The following is a 19,283-nucleotide window of genomic DNA, read 5'->3' on the forward strand; positions in this document are numbered from 1 at the left end:
CTGTACAAGGGAAACCACTGATCACTCTGGGCCAAATCTGGTTTCTTGAGTTGCACCTTGTACTACCCCCCTCCTCAAATTACACTTGAGGCTGTGGCATACCGAGCCACGCCACTGCACTATCTAGCCCAGAATGGCATATACCAGGGGTCAGCAAACTTACCACACCTCGGGCCGGTGTCTTCAGCGCCAATTGCGCGGCAGGCCAGAGGGTGGAGGGAGCGCGTGTGCACACACTATTTCCGGCGCACTTCCGGATCAGAGGAGCACCGGAAATAGCTTGTGTGCATGTGCATGGTCCTCCTCCGACCCCGATGTGCACCGGAAATAACACTTGCACATGTGCAAATAATGCTTCCGCATGCGCAGAAGCTATTTCCGGTGCTCCTCCGACCCAGAAGTGGGCAGCCGTGCAGAGCAGCACCAGTAAGAGAACACGGTGGCAGGGGTTGCCGCGGACTGGATAAATGAGTCCCTCAGGCCTTATCCGGCCCGCGGGCCTTAGTTTGGGGACCCCTGGTGTATACAGAGAGGTGGAAACTTCCCCAGGTCTCAGATAGAGAGGTCTTGCCTGAGATTCTCCTAACTATAAATGCCAGGGATTGAACCAGGGGATTTCTGCATGTGAAACACCTGCTCTACTGTAAAAGGCAGAATAGGAAAACGGATGGGCACATACCCTCCAACATTCCTCAAGATGCAAATGGGGACATTTCCCTCAAAACTAACCCTCCTTGGCTCTCCATCTTTGTACCCTCACTCACAGAGCATTTCCTGTCAGAAGAAGGGAGAGTCCTACCACCACAGGACACAACACACATGCTTTCCACCACCCTGAGAAAACCCTTTAAACCTGATTTTTTTTATTTTATTCATTGGTAGATTTACAAAAAGAAAAACACACACCAATAAATGTTAGAAAGGGGCAAGATTAGACGTGGACGAAGCACTGAAGAAGTTGAACCTGGGCGGTCATAAACAAGCACCAGTTAGTTCAATGGAGATTACCTCAGGAAACCATGCATAGGATTGCAGTCATGATAAACCTAATAAACGGGGTATTATGCCAATTATGTCAGCACAGCTGCCTGAAGTTTTTATTATCTTTGGGGCATGGCTATGGGGCTGTCATGATGAGCTCCTGCTCTTCAAAATATGGCACTACCTCACATTTTGCTTGTATGGCCACAGCTAGTTCTCATGGCAAGTTTTAGACTGGAGAGTGGAAAGCCACTGAGTATTTCAATCAGACAGAAGAATGAGAAAGACATGCATTCGTAATAGCTACCAGTAGCAGATCACATTTCACATACAGGCGGCAGACTGACCAAAGAGGTCACGCTCACAACTGCTAATGATGAGTGGCTTAGAATTAATCTTGCAAAACGTGAATCTGGCCAGATAACAACAAAGACTCCTAATTGACTTGCGGAGCTTGCTAAAATTGCTGAATTGCCATAAGTGTGACATGAAATATCTTCCGAGAAATCTGGCTTGCATTCATTGGGGAAATTTTTTAAACATGTTAATATCTAATAAAATCAAGAGCAGGGCAGGGGCAAAATACAAATGTCATTTAATTTATTACATCTGGCGCCTCGCATCTGATTTGCTATCAAGTCTCTCTTTTGGCAGGCAAGAAAAAAAATTGTTCGAAGTGAAGGGTAGTGCTGTGCCTTCACTCACAAAATGCACAGCAAATTTTTAAATCCCTTTTAGAAATAGTAATATTTGGAATGCTCCAAATATGCTACTTCTATTATATTTAAACTCAGTTAATTCAGTCTGAAAGTGCAAGTGGTTTAAATTTTCCAGTGAATTAAAGAGGCATCTACACATTTAACACTTATAGAACATAAATAAAGGTACCGTATTTTTCGCCCTATAGGACGCACCGTCCCATAAGGTGCACCTCGTCTCCAGGCTTCAGCGAAAGCCTGCATTCGCCCCATAGGACGCACACACATTTCCCCTTCATTTTTGGAGGGGGAAAAGTGTGTCCTATAGGGCGAAAAATACGGTATGTTGAATATGCACCATCATAATCCCCAAGCACTTGTCTCTATCATATGGAAAAGAGGTAAAGGAGAGAACAGCTCATGTACACTAAATAGGTGGGGAAGAGGGGAAATTTCAGCTGGGGCAGCCTTACATGTAGCGTCGAGAATCACAGAATCCTAGAGTCAAAAGGGACCCCGAGGGTCATCTAAGTCCAACCCCCCACAATGCAGGAATCTCAACTAATCCATGGCATCCATGACAGATGGCCATCCAACCTCTGCTTAAAACCCCCCAAGGAAGGAGAGGCCACAACCTCCTGAGGGAGTCCATTCCACTGTCAACAGCTCTTGCCATCAGAAAGTTCTTCTGATGTTTAGTCGGAACCTCCTTTGCTTATAATTCCTCAAATTCCCACTTGTACACCTGCAGACCTAAGAGCAGAGCTTCTAGATCAAGCAAAAGGCCTGTCTAGAACAGCATCTTCTTTCTCAAAAGCAGGCTGAGAGCAAAAGCGTTTCCCCATGGCTGCTCCCCAACAACTAGTCTTCAAATCCCAGCAGTAGAATATAGACATCATGGAGTTGCGGCTGATCCAATTTCTCCTCCATGGATTTCTCTAAGCCTCTCACCCTAACCTACTTCACAGGTGTGTTGTGAGGATTAACTGTATGCCACCTTGAGCAACTTGGAAGAAAAAGGTGGGATTTGATGCAGTAAATAAATAGCAAGTATCTGTGGATAGGATAACTAAACTTACCACGGCCTGAGCCTATTAGGTCATAATAATTACACAATCCTCATTACAGAGTAATTGTGGGCAAGCAGTGCTTTGTCGGTTAAGGCTTTTATTATTTCGTTTAGCAACATTTATATGCCACTTATTTTTTTAAAAAAGTCTAAACAGCTCACAAAAATACTTGTCGATTTCCCGAAACTTGTATCTAAGGGCTCATCTACAAAGCTCCCGTTTTGAGCTCAGCCCTGTGCATACACAATCTGAGTCCAATTGAACTCAATGGACTCACACCCAGCTCAATTATACATAGGATTGTGAACAAAAGCATTGTCCCAGAGCTCCAGCAGACCCAATGTGCACAATGAAGGCTTAAAAGATTTTGTTTGTTTGTGTAAAGAACTATGTCAGTCAATCTATAAGATATTTGTTGAATTCCGTATTTATTACTAGGCCTACAAAATCTGCAGCTCAGCCAAATCGATTGATTACCAGAAAAGGTGTTAAAGAGATAGTCTCAGAATGGAACTGCTTGTAAGCTGCAGCTGCCAAATGGGTTAAGATCTATAGCTAATCCATGATTTACATGTCCTGCCTTTGTGGCAGAGGCTGTTGCTAGAGACTCTTGCAAGAGGAAACAAGGTCTGGCTTGCTTAGAGCCGGGGGGGGGGGGATCCAGATCACTGAGCAGGCAAGTTGTACCTTGTTAGATCAATACCTAGCCTGATGTGCTTTTTGCATTAGTGTGCTGTTTTGGATACAGCAGTGAGTGAGTATCCATCCCTGGTCAATCACTGACAACACTAATTTGTGCTATTGCCAGGTTTCTGACTAGGTCTTTGTGGGTGCAGGTCTAGCAGTGGGATTGGACTGGTCCAGTGAGCAACTTTTTACATGCATGGTTCTTCACCCAACTAAGAAAGGTTTGTGCACAAGTAATTGGCCCGCAATTGGATTAGGGTACATGGCTAATAGCCATAGCCCTCAAATACAGGACAGTTCCCAACCCCTTTCATTTAACATCAGTAAACTTCAGTATGAAGATGTAACGACAGCTGCCCGTGGGAGATGGGCTTTGCTCCACTCTTCTCTCCAGGAGCACAGCATTAAGGCAGGACCTATACAGTAGTCTTACAAACTTCTCTTGCTGCTCAACCTGTCTGGAGGATAAGGAGATCAGTGGCTACGAATCATGATGGCTACGTTCTAAGCTCCCCTGTTGCTGGAAATCTCATGTGGGAAGAGTGTTGTTGCCCTCGGGTTGTGCTTGTAGGCTTCCCGCAAGCATCTGGCTGCTCTCTGCGAGAACAGGATGCTGAACTAGGTGGGCCTCTGAGCTGATGCAGCAGAGCTCTGCTTATGTCCCTATAGGAGTATGACCTCTACCTAGAGACTGCAAGGCACACAAATGCATGCTTCCTTCTCATTCGGAGGGCAACATGAATAAATAACTGGGTCATTAAAAAAAAACAGGTGCAAACATAGAACCAATATAAGTTGGGGACTTTGCGCAGCTGTTTCCACAGATCCCACAACTTCTCCAAATCACAGGTACACTATCTGAACAAGCTGGTGCAATGAAGTAGATTTTAAAAGATGGTGCCCATTTCTAAAAGACAGTTTTACTTTTTGCTTTCGTTAAGTACACATGAAGTACACAAAGTTTTATCAACAACAGTGGCAGTATTAAAGAAAACGGTTATAGGGTATCTCAAAATAGAATTTATGATCCAAATAGATTTTGTTTATGATCCATTATATACAAACAAACAGAAAGTTAGCTGTATGAAAAGGAGGGATTTAACTTGAGAAGGAATTCAACAACGTAGCTGACATCATAAAACCAAAACAAACCACTAACACCCCTTTCTCACAAACTTTAAATGGCCATAGAATATTATCAGCGAAAGGCTTAGTTATAAACATTTTTGCCAGGCACCTAAAGTTATGTAACACAGGCGCCAGGTGAGTCTCCCTGGGGAGAGCAGTCCACAAGCGGGGAGCCATCCCAGAAAAGGCCTCTCGTGTTGCCACCCTCCAGACTCATGGAGGAGACACTTGAAGGAAGGCCTCATATGATGAGGAGGATTGCAGGGTCCAGGTCAGTTCGTATGGGGAGATGCAGTCCTTGAGGTATTGCGGTCCTAAGCCATTTAACCATATTGGTTAAAACCAGCATTTAGAATTGGGCCTGGATGGGTGTAATATGCTCAAACCGTCTTGCCCCGGTGAGCAACCTGCCCACTGAATTCTGCACCAGCTGAAGTTTCTGAACTGTCATCAGAGGCAGCCCTACATAGAGCTCGTTGCAGTAATCTAACCTATCAGTGATGGGAGTATTTAATCTTTGATCTATGGAATTAGGGGAGCCACACCAATGTGCAGCTCTGGGTAAAATGAATAAAGGAAGATAAGTGAAAATAAGTTGCTTCTTAGAACCGTGCACTAAAAAATCCTTCACAGGCTTGGTTGCTCATTTCTGTACAAGTCTGGAGAGATGACGCATTGCGTGCACCCCCTACAGAAGAGGGCTTGCAATGAGGCTGCTACATGCTGCAACTCTTGGGCTATTTCATAGCAACGATCTGAGGAAGTGGGGAAACAAACGGGAGGAACGCCTTCATTCCAGGAGAGGAAAAGTCTCAAGCTGTGCCAGCAAACTTTCCATCACTGCCTACCAGAAAAGGCTGGTTTTAGGCTGCGACTTCATGGAAGCATCTTGAGCAATGCCTTGCCAAACAGCAGCTTGATTTGGGAGCCCAGCCCACTGCTGGATCCGTTGCCATAACATTCAGTCACCGCCAGCAACTAAGCAGTTCTTCACTCGCCCCGTCGACAGGGGCGGAGAGGTCATGGACGCATTGGCTGGTTCTTGCTTCCTAGACTGCTTTGCTTGGCCCTTTGGGAGTTAGCAACGGTGACGAACGCCAGCTTCTGGCAACGGGCAAACAGTGGGGGGGCTTAACCTCAGCATCCGGATTGGGTGATATCTCCACCTGACCGCTTCGTCACGGATAACGTGGTGAATATCTATAAAAGAAAGGAGGACGGGGGGAATAAAACAATTGGATAATGTCAGAGAGGACTTTTATGTTCATGTCAAAACTCAGGGCTACCCTCTGCCATTGGCTGACTCTAGGATGTGTGGTCTTGGAGAACCACTGCTAACAACTCAGTGGATGTGAATCACAAGAGGGAAGGGGACTGCTGCATTGAGATCCTGCCTGCAGGCCTCCATTAGGCATGGCTGGCCACTGCGAGGACAGCCCACGGGTTAGATGGCCCTTTGAGCTCTTCTAAATTCTAGACTTCTTTATTAGTGTGCATTATAAAGCTGCACCAGATGTTTGGGGATGGGAATGACACTCCACCATGCAGCACTTTTTCTACCCTCCATTATTGGAAGAGCCCTTAAATTACACTGGATGCTCTTGCATCACAGCAGTCCCATTTTCCTGCCCTCTATCAAGGCTTCGGACCCAGCAAATTGAAAGAAATGAAGGGGAAGTCACGTGGCTTCCCACCACAAGTGCCTCTTATCGTTGTGCAGGAAATGAAGGGGGGGAGGCAGACGTTTTATTGCACTGCCTGTAGATAATTAATGAGCAGATATGAGTCTGCGGCTCAGAGATTATTTGCCCTCTGGGAGGATGAAGATCTACCAGAGACAGAAAAGGAAGACTTCTGAACAGGCTCAATTGAAATTAAGGGGAACTGTGCCTGAGTAATAACTATGTTTCTAGTTAAAGCAGGTGTAAGGAGCCTTTGGTTCTCCAGATGTTGCTGAACTACAGCTTCCATCAGCTCTGGCAAAACCAGGGATGATGGGAGTTATAGTCCAGCAACATCTGGAGGCCCAGACTTCCTCCATGGCACCTCTTTGCTGGCTACTAACGGCCTTCGCAGGTGCCATCTTAAGACTTTTGCCCTTCGGATGAGTTTTAGCTCCTAGTTTAGAGAGCAAATCGAAAAGCAAATTACAGAAATGTGGTAAGCTGCCTTAGTTGAGGTTTATCAGACAACTGCTAGCTTTGTTTTGCAGACATATAAGTCTAGGTAGGAGGATTACAGGAAATCAAATCCACTCCAGTCTAAACGGTTCAAAGCAACAGTAATTAGCTAGCATCAAAGTCATCTCTAAGGGGGAATAAATTGAGAGCAGAACAGAGCGCCTGTACATGTTAGTCATGCAAATAAGCCTGAAGCTCCTGCAGAAAAAAGCAAGGATCTCAATGTTCAGCCAGCTGAAAATTCTCTGTATGCAAAGAGAATCATGAATGCATCCACCCTTTGAAACAGAAAAAAAATCCAAACTCAACCAGTTTTTAAAATTCCATTATTTGTATTATTATTATTATTATTATTATTATTATTATTATTATTATTATTTATATTGCTGTTGTTGAATGGGCCATAGCTTAGCAGTAGGCTATATGCTTTGCATGCATAAGTCTCCAGTCTCCATCATCCCCTACATCTCCAGGCAGGCGTGGGAGAGAAGCCTGCCAGAAATTCTGCCCCTGGCCAGTGCAGACAATAATAAACTAGATGGGCCAGCAGTCTGACTCTGCACAAAGCAGCTTCCTATGCTCCTGTTGTTATTATTATTTTAATAGAAACTGCAATCATTTTTGTGAAACCTTTCGTCCTTTGATTTTTGTGGCTTGTTCAACGTATTATGAGGATGATTATAGTGATATATTAGAACAGCTTCCTCTGCACATTTTGTAGCTCCCCCCCCCCATTGTGTTGTTTTAGATTTTTAGATACAGCGGGTTATGAGAGAGAAAAGTCAGTGTGTATAAATGTGTGCAAGTTATTTCTAAAACTGGAGCCCTGAAGGAAAGTCCTTGCCTCACTGCTGAAGGGGTTCTTGCCCTGGCATAAGAGGCTCAGTTGTGCTTTTGCACCAGATTTTGTGGCCCTTCCAATCCAATCCAACCCATTCAGATTACGAGTGCCTGGCGTTGTTTGGGAATTCTAAGAACCACCCAGCAAAAATCAGTACATTTTTGAAAGGTCCAGTCCACCATCTTGATTCAAAATGGCATCCAACTGTACCTAAACACAGATAACTATGGGACAATCAACTTTCTAAAATATAAGGTAGATTCTGGCTCAGTGTTGCAGCTCTCCAGGGTTTCAGAAATGGAATCTTTCCCATCCCTACCTGAAGATGCTGGGGATTGAATTTGGGACCTTTTGTTTGTTTCGCTTGTGCCCTGCCACAAAGCTATGGTACTTCCTATCTCAGTGCAGCGGCTCATATAGAAAGAGTACATAAGACTGTTGCCTTGAAAACAAAATTGCTCCAGCAATCCTAGGAAAGGAGGCAGCTTTTTGTAAACCAATGCCACATACTCACCTCTGCGCAGACTGGATGGATTCCTATCGTGCTGTCCAACTGCTCTTTTGTTATTCCGCATTTTATGGCCGCTGCAAATCCCTGGGTTATTTCTCCAGCATTTGGACCAAGCACATGGAAGCCAATCACACGCTCCTAAAGAACAAGAGGAACAACAAAAGCTTTTAAAAAAATATTCTTTGAGTTTTTACATTAATTGAATACACAGTTCCATTCGTTCTTCAAAATATGCTATCTTAAACACAAATGTAAACCAAAATAAATCAAAATTTCTTCGCACATGACTTCCCTCCACCTTATTGTGGCTTATTTCTTCCTTATCTTTGTAACTGTTGTTTTCATTATTTCACTTCTCTTACATAATATATGCTATCTATCTGTTACTTTGCAAAGTTTAGTCAAAACACATCCAAGATTTTGTTTGAGAACAATGTTTTTCCAGGTACTCTTTAAAACAGTCCCACTCCTTTTTAAACCTTTGGGTTTGGCTAATTTCTTATTACTTCTGTCATTTTTGCTAATTCCAAATATTCACACAATTTTATTTGCCATTCTTCCTTCGTTGGTGTCCTATCCCCCTTCCAGTTTTTAGCAATCAGCATTCTTGCTGCAGTTGTAGCATATAGGAACACCCCCCTTTTATCATTTGAGATATAAATTGTCAGAATGCCCAGAAGAAAGGAACAACGAAAGCTTGACTCGCTGTGGCCTGAAACAATTACTTTCTTCAGACTGTCCAATACCTGAGAGAACTGGCATTAAATATGTTTCAACCCCTTTTCTTGTATTTTCATACCTGCCTTAAGAGACACATTACAATCCAACTGTTATAAATCCAGAGGCTCAAGTATACCAAAAATGTCAACAATATGCTTATGTGTATGTGTGTAGCTTGCTCTGTTTTAACTTTCCATTTTAACACGTATCTGTTGGAAAATAAATTTAATTGGGGGGGGGCCATGAACAGCAGGGGTTTCAGCTATTTTTTTCACTGTCATTAAAATATTCTACAGCAAAAGCCATTTGACTCCTAAAACTACAATGTGGTGACTTAGATCATGATCTATGTGCATTAGTTGGCTTGACCAAGGAATGGATTTTTGTGAAAGAAACAGGTTCTGTTCAGTTCTGCTACTGAAAAATCCTTAGGCTAAGCATCTGCTCAGAAACATCCTGCTCTTTAATCCTACCATTTTGGTTTTTCCACTTGGCTCTTTGGTTCCAGTGAAGGATAAATGAGATCTGAGCAGCCTGAAATCTGCACACCACTGGTTTGGATGAAGCATCAACCTATGGTTTGGTGTTATGTGATCAAGGCAGACTGGACCTTCAGTCTAGCACAGTCCTACCTGCCTGACTTACCTGGGGGTTGAGGCAAGCCACGCTTTACCAATTTGTACACAACCCATTCTGCCTAATCAAGAAAGGAGTGGCAAAAAAACTAGGGAGTGGGGTGCACTCAAGCAGCAACCCCCTTGTCCTGTGCCCCTGCACGTCCCTGCTTCACCCCTGAACCTCCCAGAAGGAAGAGCCTCCTCGTGAATAGGAACCTCACCTTTACAAGCTCCCTTCAGAACTTCCTGCTGCGCAAAGTAAGGGCAAGGGGTGAAGGGAAAACACCCAACATGAGTTCTCCTTCCCCAGCTTAAACCCTCATGTGCTCTTTTTGAATGCTTGGGTAGGGCTTATGAAAATGTGTGGAGGGGAAATTCTAGTACTGCCTGCATCCATTGTCTAGTTTTCAACCCAAGCAGTTGGGCCTGAGGAAGGGATTCAACATAGCGCTATGGCAATTGCCAGCACAAGCATTTCAGCTTGCCAGATGGAATGATCCTCCGCCTCTCCTTTCCCTACACGCTGCTCTGGGGGAGTCTCTCAACTTTACCCCAAGCCAATTGTGGGGAAGGGAGCCCCATTGTGCTAGCGGAGGTCCTTGCACAGGGCTCATTAACTGAATCCAGCCCTGAGTACTTGGCTTTGCATTCTGAAAGCAGCACTTGATATGGACACATACGAACAAAATCATGGAACAGTAACCCTCCAGTTGTTGCTGGACTCCCAACTCCCAGCAGGCCCTGACAGTATGGCAAGGGATGATGGGAGTTGTAGTCCAGCTACATCTTAAGAGCCACAGGTTCCTCACCCCGTAAGCCTAAACATATCGTTTTTGTTTTTCACTGTAGCCCATGTTTAAAATGAGCAAAATGAAGGCTATGGCTAGGATCCAGAGCCTAAAAAGGGGGTTGGTTTTTTTTTTTTAAAAGAACTCTCCTCCTCCCCCCCCCCTTTAACCAATATGGTTCTCTGGCCTGTCAGAAATTGCTTGTGAGGCATCCCTCAGTTTCAAAAGCAGCTTGAGATAAGAACACAAGCATCTGCTTTCCCCACAATCCTTTGGACTCCAGCCATTATTACAACACAAAAACTAAGGCATCAACAACTATTAAACAGATATTATCTTGAGCAAAGATAAAAGAGGACTGTCACTTAATGAGTGTTAACATCTAGCCAAGGTGTTATTAATTCAGTTACAAAGGCACTATAATTTAAGGGTTGGATTTGTGGGTGTTTTTAAAAACAACCAGTTCTTTCAAGATAACATCCGTGTTTGCCGCAATGAAAGGGAAGAGCTTTATCCCCAAGTCCAAGTGTCATTACAAATTAAGATGCATGAAGTTCACACCAATTCTGTCAGCATTCCCAGTACCGTTCTGTCAGAAATTATATTGTAATATATTACAATGCATACAAAATCAACACTTTTTTAAAAAAAGAAACCTCCTTGCTCCTGTAAAATGCTGGTGATTCTGAAAAATAGTGCCATGCTATGGTTACCTGATCAGGAATATTGCAGATGACCTTTGCATAGCATCTGTTGTTGTCCCGGGCTGGGACCGTCCATTCAAGTGGCCAGAAGTAACTGTGGTAAACCTGGGAAAGCAATGGAGACGTTTTAAGTGTTTGTGGAGATTTTTTTAGTTTCTGAAAGGCATTGTGCAACAGCAGTCCAAGGGGAATGGGAGGAGCAGACAGGGCAATGGTACTCACCTACCTTCCCAATGCTAAGCATCTTTGCTACTTCCGGGGGGGGGGGGAGTGAGGCATGAGGAGCTCAGTTTGGTACAGGTGTGGCACTTTGCCCCTCTCAAGAACTGGCCAGAGACACTTGGCACTGAGAACGCAGGTGATGAATGTCAACAGTGGCAGAATAGGACCCTCTCCCTGAACACTCACAACCCTGGACTAGCGAGATGCTTGTCAAATGGTGAGAATGCACATCAAAGTAGGGTCTCATGTCAGGAGCGTTCGGCGCATTATAAGCAAAACACATCTCCTCCCTGTTCCCTGAACTGCAGCTTGATTCTGTCTTGTGTCAAGAATAAATTTTTATTCTTCTTCTCACAGGCCTCTGACTAATTAAACTATCTATGGCCTTTTAAAGTGAGAGGGGCATTGTTTTGTTTGTTACTTCGTTATGCATTTTTGTGTTTTTATATTGTAAACTGCCCTGTGATCCTCTGATGAAGGGTGGTATAGAAATTTTAATAATAGATGCACTGATAAGTTTGCTTCTGTATGTCCATACTGATTCTTTGAATTTGCTTCCCAGGCTTATTAAACATGGGGATGCAGGGCTCAAACATGGCTCCCTCCAGCCAGCTCTTAGGCACATTTGAATTTACACAATAGCCTGTGCAGCAGCTACTTATCGGAGAGTGTTAGGTACAGAAATACCAACAGGTGTGAGAAGAGGGATGGGATTGGTACGGTGTCACAAAAGGCACTGGAGTCTAAAGAAGCATGTCAGGGATGCTTCTAAAATAAGCACCTGACCAAATATGCAAGCTTGGTTAGGGCAGCTCCACACTGTAAACAGCACAATATAACTTCTGATACATACACCTGTGTTTTGCAGGCATTTCCCTCTACGAATAGATTTAAGTTTCCGCAACTTGCATCAACATTTCCCCACGTTTACTGAACACAGGTATTGAGGCCTTTTATCACGCCAGACCATTGTGTGCACTGGGAGCAGCGCTACCTGCTTAGGAGTGGCAGCAGTTCTACAAGGTGTCAGGCAAAGGCCTTTCCCAGCCTTACATAGATATGTGGAGAATTGAACCTGGACTCTTCTGCATGCAAGGAAGATGTTGTACCACTGAGCCACAGATGTTACTGATGCATTCCCAGACACTGGCACACAGATGTGTATAAAGATGCAGGCCTGTCATCCACACAGGCTCATGGCTATTGGCACCAGGCTAAGTGACGCAACTGAATGTGATTGTGTAGCCAACCTTGAGAAGGACTAGATAATAGTAAAGGTAAAGGACCCCTGGATGGTTAAGTCCAGTCAAAGGCAACTATGCGGTTGCAGCGCTCATCTCGCTTTTCAGGCCAAGGGAGCTGGTGTTTGTCCACAGGCAGCTTTCTGGGTCATGTGGCCAGCATGACTAAACTGCTTCTGGCACAAAGGGACACTGTGATAGAAACCAGAGCACATGGAAATGTTGTTTACCTTCCCGCCACAGCGGTACCTATTTATCTACTTGTACTGGTGTGCTTTTGAACTGCTAGGTTGGCAGGAGCTGGGACAGAGCAACAGGAGCTCACCCCATCGCGGGGAATTGAACCACCGACTTTCTGATCGGCAAGCCCGAGAGGCTCAGTGGTTAGACCACAGCGCCACCAGCATCCAAGATGATGGTCCTACATACACACACACACCAATCTAGAAGTAGAAAGGGGCACAAGATCGGCCTTGTGTTACACAATATATTGAGACTATATTTTATACAGGATTGCTAGGCTCACCTCAATGTTGTCCACCCCAAATGTCTCTATGGCTTTTTCTTCCGAGTAACCACAGGCGCCGTATTCCAGAGGAGTGAATACCGTGGTGGGAACATTCACGTAGTCACACTGTCAAGGCAAAGACACTTTTGTATGAGTGTCACACTCCCGTCGGCATCAGTAACAAAACACTGGGGTAGCTTCAGCAAAGGCTGGTGGAGCTAAAAAGGTGCTTCTGTGCTGCTCACCTGGGCTGCCGCTTTACTGAGATGGAGTGGGGGGAGGTGAGGGGAAGGCAGCACATGGTGCAGGTGCAGTGGTGCCAATTGGCTGAGCTCCCCACACCTCACCCCCTCTCCCCCCCTCCAGTAAGCTGCAGCAACACTCACTGCCAGGAAACTAGGTGCACAACACCACTCCCCCTTTGCTGCCCCCGCTAATGGTGGGTGAACGAGCCCTGGAAGTGAGGAAAACACATTTGTCTGCAACAGGTTTTTTAAAATTCCATAAGACTAAGAAAACCCATACAAATAACAACGCAGACTCTCATTGGGCCAATGCACTATCAATCATGTAAACAAGAGTGCATGAGGGGAGACCGGGTGGCAGCTTGCATTATTATTCTGACTGGGGTGGGGAGAGGTTAGTTTTCTTTAAAATGCACGATGATAAACCTCTCGCTCACCTTTGTCTTTGCGCCACCGTAAAGCCTCCGCACCAACAGCCTCCCTGCATGGATTGCCACTGGCGTCAGTTCCAGCTTGCCTTCCAAGACATCTCCAATGGCATAGATATAAGGCACATTAGTTTGCTCCTCCTCATTGACAGGGATCTTTCCTGTTCTACGAGAGGGGGAAAAGAGGTTCGGTTCGGTGGCCTGTAGGTTGCATATCAATTCTTTCAAATCAAACTTTGTACTATTCAGACTGTTCCAATGCCAGGGCAAGAGTCCATGCTGTGTTCATCTTGGCCGTGGCAGGATTTGTGATTCAGATAGTGAAACCTGATGCATCTCGCAGACTTATCCCAGTGTCCTCAGAACAATTTTTCATGTCCACAGAGAACAGGCTTGGACCCCAACGGGAATGGATTCAAATTACATAGCCATTTGCACATAAATTCAGGCAGAATGTGGGCTGCCAGACCACTAAATGCAGAGATTATTGTCAAAGTAGGTAGGAAAGGGAGAGATCACTAGGGATCCAGGACTTCAGTGCCTCTTAACAGCAGCATGGAAATGAGAATTTTGCAAAGCCCCCGTTTCCTTTTATTGCAGTGCTATGATAGAAGAAGCATCACCTTTCACATCCCCCCCCCTTTGCGTAACTGCTAAAAACATAGGAGCACAGGAAACCAACATATACTGAAGTCAGGCTAATGGTCTCTCTCATTCAATATTGTCTGCAGTGACTGGTAGTGGCAGCAACCCCAGGGTTTCAGACAAGAGTCTCTCCCAGCCCTACCTGGGAGACGACAGGGATTGAACCAAGGACCTTCTGCATGCAAAGCTGATATTCCTGAGTTATCACACACACACCCAAAAGGAGCCCCATTATGCAACCAAAGTGGAAAGAGTACACAGTACAAAGGGTATAGTTCACAGTGGTAACCGACATGAACAGGGTTTTTTTTAAAAAATCTGGACACGAAACCAGCAAGAGCGAAATAATGCAGAACCCTAGATTGCAGAGCTGTTAATCATTAACATTCAAATTACTGCAAAAGTCCACCCTCTTTGCATGTTCAGTAATGAGATATAGGCATATATCAGGCATAGAGGGTAGAGTTCCTCCTTGTTTATTTATTTTATTTATTACATTTATATACCTTTTCCTCCAAGGAGTTCAAGGTGGTGTACATGGTTCCTCTCCTTGGCATTTCATCCTCTCAATGACCTCAATGGTTCTCCTCCTCCCCATTTCACCCTCACAACAACCCTATGAGGTAGGTTAGGCTAAGAGATGGTGACTGGCCCAAGGTCACCCAGTGAGCTTCATGGCTGAGGGGGGAATTCGAACCCTGCTCCCCCAAGTTATAGTCCAACAGTCTAACCATTGTGCTGCACCAGCGCTCTCCTTATCGCAACAGAACTGCATTGGAAATTTATCTCTCCCCCCCCCCCCCAAATTAAATGCTTTAAGTCAATCCAATTGATGTTGTAAAAAAAAAACACACACACAACCATATAGCCACAATACATAGACAGTCAAGAGAATAAACCTTACTTTTCATTGATCTTCACTCCAACTTTCTCCAAGCCAATTTTTCTTGTGCAAGCATCCCTCCCTATGGCCAGCAACACCTGCAGAACATCAGTGTTTGTGTTAGTCATATATCTCCCAGGCAGTGACAGCAGGTGCCCATGGGGGCTGGTTGAGTAGAAGGCAGGGAGGTCAACAGTAGGTGGCGCCAGAGGCAATGGAAGGTGGTGGTAACTAATACTTTTGCCCCCAACCTCCTCCCTGCTGAGTTCTATAGGGCCTATAGAAGAAGAAGCAGTTGACAGCCAGTGTCAGTCTCTGAGCTCGTAAATAGGAAGGGGAGGTCAAGTGAGGGCAGACTGAAGCTACGGGGGCAATTCTTCATTCTCACTTATGAACCAGCCTCCACTGCTCCTGGAAGCTTAGGTGTCTTTAGTTTTTTTAAGTATATTAATTAATGCATTAGGATAACAACCAGAAGATTAACCAGAATCCAGGACCCCATGCTACAAATTTCATTGTGAAAATTGTTCATGGAGGGCTGGTTTGCGCAACATCAACACATGAGAAGCTGCAGCGCTGCAATCCCATAGGGAAATGGCTGTGTGGACCCAGCTGTACCTAGACACAACCAACAGCTAATTCCACAGCTGTACCAACATCTTCTGCAGCAGCTGCAATCATGTGAATAGCTAAACACCCCTCCAGGTACAGCCCAGTTCACAGCTACCTGTGTTCCCCCACAGAATCACAAGCATGCTCTTCAAGTGGCTTTAGCAGCTCATGTGATGAGAAAACCTGAGCATCTGACTCAGCATGTAAACAATCTCTCAAAGCCATTCAACGTACGGCCAAATTTGCAACAGAGAAGACCAGCACAAATTACTTACTGTATTGTATTCCCCTTGAAGTATTTCAGAAGAGTTTTCTGTGGAGTGAGAAGTGACTCTGAGTATTCCGGGAGTTCCTTCCTGGATCTGTTCAATCTGCAGAATTTTGAGCGTTAAAATATTACCTCGGTGTGTCAAGAAGTAGATGCATTGGTTCAAACGAAGGCACCCAATAGAATTGTATTTTTAACTCGGGATGTTGTTGAAATGAGAGAGAGAAATCTACTTATTTACTAGAGCTGTTTCCCCTGAACAAAAGCCAGAGATTTAACAAGAAGGAAACAGACTTTTAAGCTACTCACATTTAACCTAAAGGCCAGTGCATATTTTATTATTATTCTAGTCAGTGACTTATTAATTGCCTTCTAAACGGGCACCTCAAGGTGATTTATGCAAAACTAGAACACAGAAACAATACATACATTTAACACAAGATTTAAACCCTAACAAGTAGACACGAATGCTAAAGAACCATTTATGCAGTTGAGAATGTCATGAATGCTAAATATCTTTATCTATATCTGATCAACATGATGGCAGCCATGTTTGTTGTTTATGTGCCTGCCCTGGTCAAGTAGAAAGTAGATATGTTAATATCAAAAGGACATGTGGGTTGAACGGTGCCAAGACCATTCTCCATTTTACCTCCCCCTACAGATTCAGGCTCATAGAAAAGCACCTGGGATAACCAACAGCAGCGATGTTAAAATTAGACCTCCCCTTTCGGTATTAAAAATCACACTACCTGCATTTAATATGTGAATGGGAAAGATCCATGATTTAACAAACATGGCTGCTCCCATCACATCTCATGTGACCTTAAATGTGATCATGAATCAACTGAAAAAATATATTGCATCTTTGAAGTCAAGAGGATTCGGAGAATTAGCTCTACATTTACACCACAATCTCCAATGCAATCTGCAAATATCCATCCAAGGAAAATAAATGGCTATACCTCTGGCTTATGAAAAATATAAACTTCTTTGCTGCAGCAGTTAAAGGTCCTCAAATTCTAAGTGACGCGCAACCTCTTTCTCTTTATAAATAAGTCGTTTTTATGACAGCTCTATGGCGGTTCTTTTATAACACAGGAAATGAAAACAATGAAAGTGCTGCTGCCACTTATATCGCTGATTCATACCATAGCATTCAAAGGCAATAAAGGACAAAGGGGGCTGAGTTCTCAGAACAATGCGGAAATTTAAAAAGGTGTTAATAAATGGAAGCATCACCTTGCGAACACAAGGTAGCTTACTTCCTCCAGTCAAAGAGAGTTAACGTCCTCCAAGTGCCAAGCCTTGGTCTAAAGGAGTTCCTGCACTTTCAATAGCTTTGTGCCAAGAAGCTGGTGGCAAATGCCCTTTCTCCTGTCATTCTATTCAGAACAAGTGTCCTCCTTGGCTGGTAGGTGGAGCAGCCCTTCCTATTATTTAGCCCATTTCACAGAACATTTTGTCTGCCATAGGTTCACTTACTGAGTTATTTTACTTCCTGCATCAAACACAAACACACACACAAAATCACCTATGTTGAAAAGAAGAAAAAACCCTGCAGAAGGTAAACCACTGCCAAATCTAGCAAATGCAGAGTCAACTCACATGATTACTTCTGCAGGAATTCTGAAGTACTTCAGATTCCTACAGTCTACACAGGGCTAGAATTATGCTCACACTACAGGGTCAGCCCTACCATTAGGCAGAGTGAAGCAACCTCCTCAGGTAACAGATTCTGGCTGGTGGGGAGCAGTGATGTGGCACCGCAAGAGTTGTGTGGGCTTCTAGGCTGGTCCTAAGCTAGCCTGCTACCGTCAAGTGCATATGTGGACATCTTATAGCACAGAGGGAGATTGGGTGTTGTTTTTTTCCTGAGGGGTGCAGATAGAGAGGGAGAGGATTAACCTCTCTTCCCCATATGCTGTGATCCAAATAACATTAAATATAGCACATATAGTTTGACAAAGAACTGCACTGGCATTTTCAGAAAAGCTTCCTATTTCAGAACTCAACCTGCTCTGCAAACCACACGCAGACATGCAAACTGGCTAGTCCTTCATTTCTTTTGGGATCTGAGCACATCTATCCCATTCCAGAAACTCACTGCAGAAAGGACAATAAAAGGGTGGGGCTATACATGGGTGGCGCTGTGGGTTAAACCACAGAGCCTAGGGCTTGCCAATCAGAAGGTTGGCAGTTCGAATCCCCGCAACGAGGTGAGCTCCTGTTGTTCGGTCCCTGCTCCTGCCAACCTAGCAGTTTGAAAGCACGTCAAAGTGCAAGTAGATAAATAGGTACCGCTCCGGCGGGAAGGTAAACAGTGTTTCCGTGTGCTGCTCTGGTTTGCCAGAAGCGGCTTAGTCATGCTGGCCACATGACCCAGAAGCTGTCTGCGGACAAACGCTGGCTCCCTCGACCAGTAAAGCAAGATGAGCGCCGCAACCACAGAGTTATCCACAACTGGACTTAACAGTCAGGGGTACCTTTATCTTTATATGCTGGTTAAATATAGCCAATCTTCTACTTTCTCAACCCAAGCAATGGATATAATTTATGCACACAAAAAATAAGCATTCACATTCTCTTTGGTTTTCAGCTTGCTCTGTTTCAATAACTTATTTTTTTTAAGGGAGGGTATGTTTGCTCAGCAAAAGCTGACCAGGTAGTGTTTTTAAGTTGTTGTTGTTGTTGTTGTTGTTGTTGTTGTTGTTGTTGTTGTTGTTGTTGTTGTTTACTATCTGTGTGCTTAAGAGGAAGCACAGAGGAAATTTGTTGCATTTAATGTTCTTGCCTTTGAAAAGCTGAAAGCCTATCCTAATGCCCCACAGAATGGAAAAACAATTATCTGCTATAGGAAAATAATTACAGTCATACCTCAGGTTGAATATGCTTCATGTTGAGCGCATTCGAGTTGTGCTCCACAGCAACCCAGAAGTAACGGAGCACGTTACTTCCAGGTTTCGCTGCTCGCGCATGCGCAGACGCTCAAAATGACATCACGCGCATGTGCAGAAGTGGTGAAAAGTGACACGTGCATGCGCAGACGTGCTGTTGCTAGTTACATTTGCTTCTGGATGCGAATGGGGCTCCAGAACGGATCCCGTTTGTATCCAGAGGTACCACTATACTGATTAATCATTAAAGGAAATGCATGCCAACAGTATCTTTTCCTCTCTCACACACACACATCCTCCATGAGTACTCCCTCACAATTGCAAGAACACAGATGGCACAAGTCATCTTTTAGCAATGGAATCTCATGCATGCCTACTCACAAGTAACCACACCAAGTTCAATGGCGCT

The 19,283-nt window shown here is 44.4% G+C and overlaps 1 protein-coding gene across 1 annotated transcript in view; it reads right to left on the reverse strand.

Annotated features, from left to right (window-relative positions):
- Window positions 1-4,336: 4,336 nt before the first annotated feature.
- The window catches only part of TXNRD1 (thioredoxin reductase 1), a 30,939-nt gene continuing 15,992 nt past the window's right edge, over window positions 4,337-19,283 (reverse strand). Inside the window, exons 8-14 of the mRNA XM_053406355.1 lie at window positions 15,985-16,080; window positions 15,119-15,195; window positions 13,579-13,735; window positions 12,915-13,022; window positions 10,935-11,030; window positions 8,100-8,234; window positions 4,337-5,764 (exon numbers count right to left, since the gene is read on the reverse strand). Coding sequence (XP_053262330.1) covers window positions 5,702-5,764; window positions 8,100-8,234; window positions 10,935-11,030; window positions 12,915-13,022; window positions 13,579-13,735; window positions 15,119-15,195; window positions 15,985-16,080 — 732 coding nt within the window. The 3' untranslated portion in view covers window positions 4,337-5,701. The remainder of the gene's footprint in view (window positions 5,765-8,099; window positions 8,235-10,934; window positions 11,031-12,914; window positions 13,023-13,578; window positions 13,736-15,118; window positions 15,196-15,984; window positions 16,081-19,283) is intronic.

Source organism: Podarcis raffonei, chromosome 10, assembly GCF_027172205.1.
Source record: "Podarcis raffonei isolate rPodRaf1 chromosome 10, rPodRaf1.pri, whole genome shotgun sequence".
Lineage (NCBI taxonomy): Eukaryota > Metazoa > Chordata > Lepidosauria > Squamata > Lacertidae > Podarcis > Podarcis raffonei.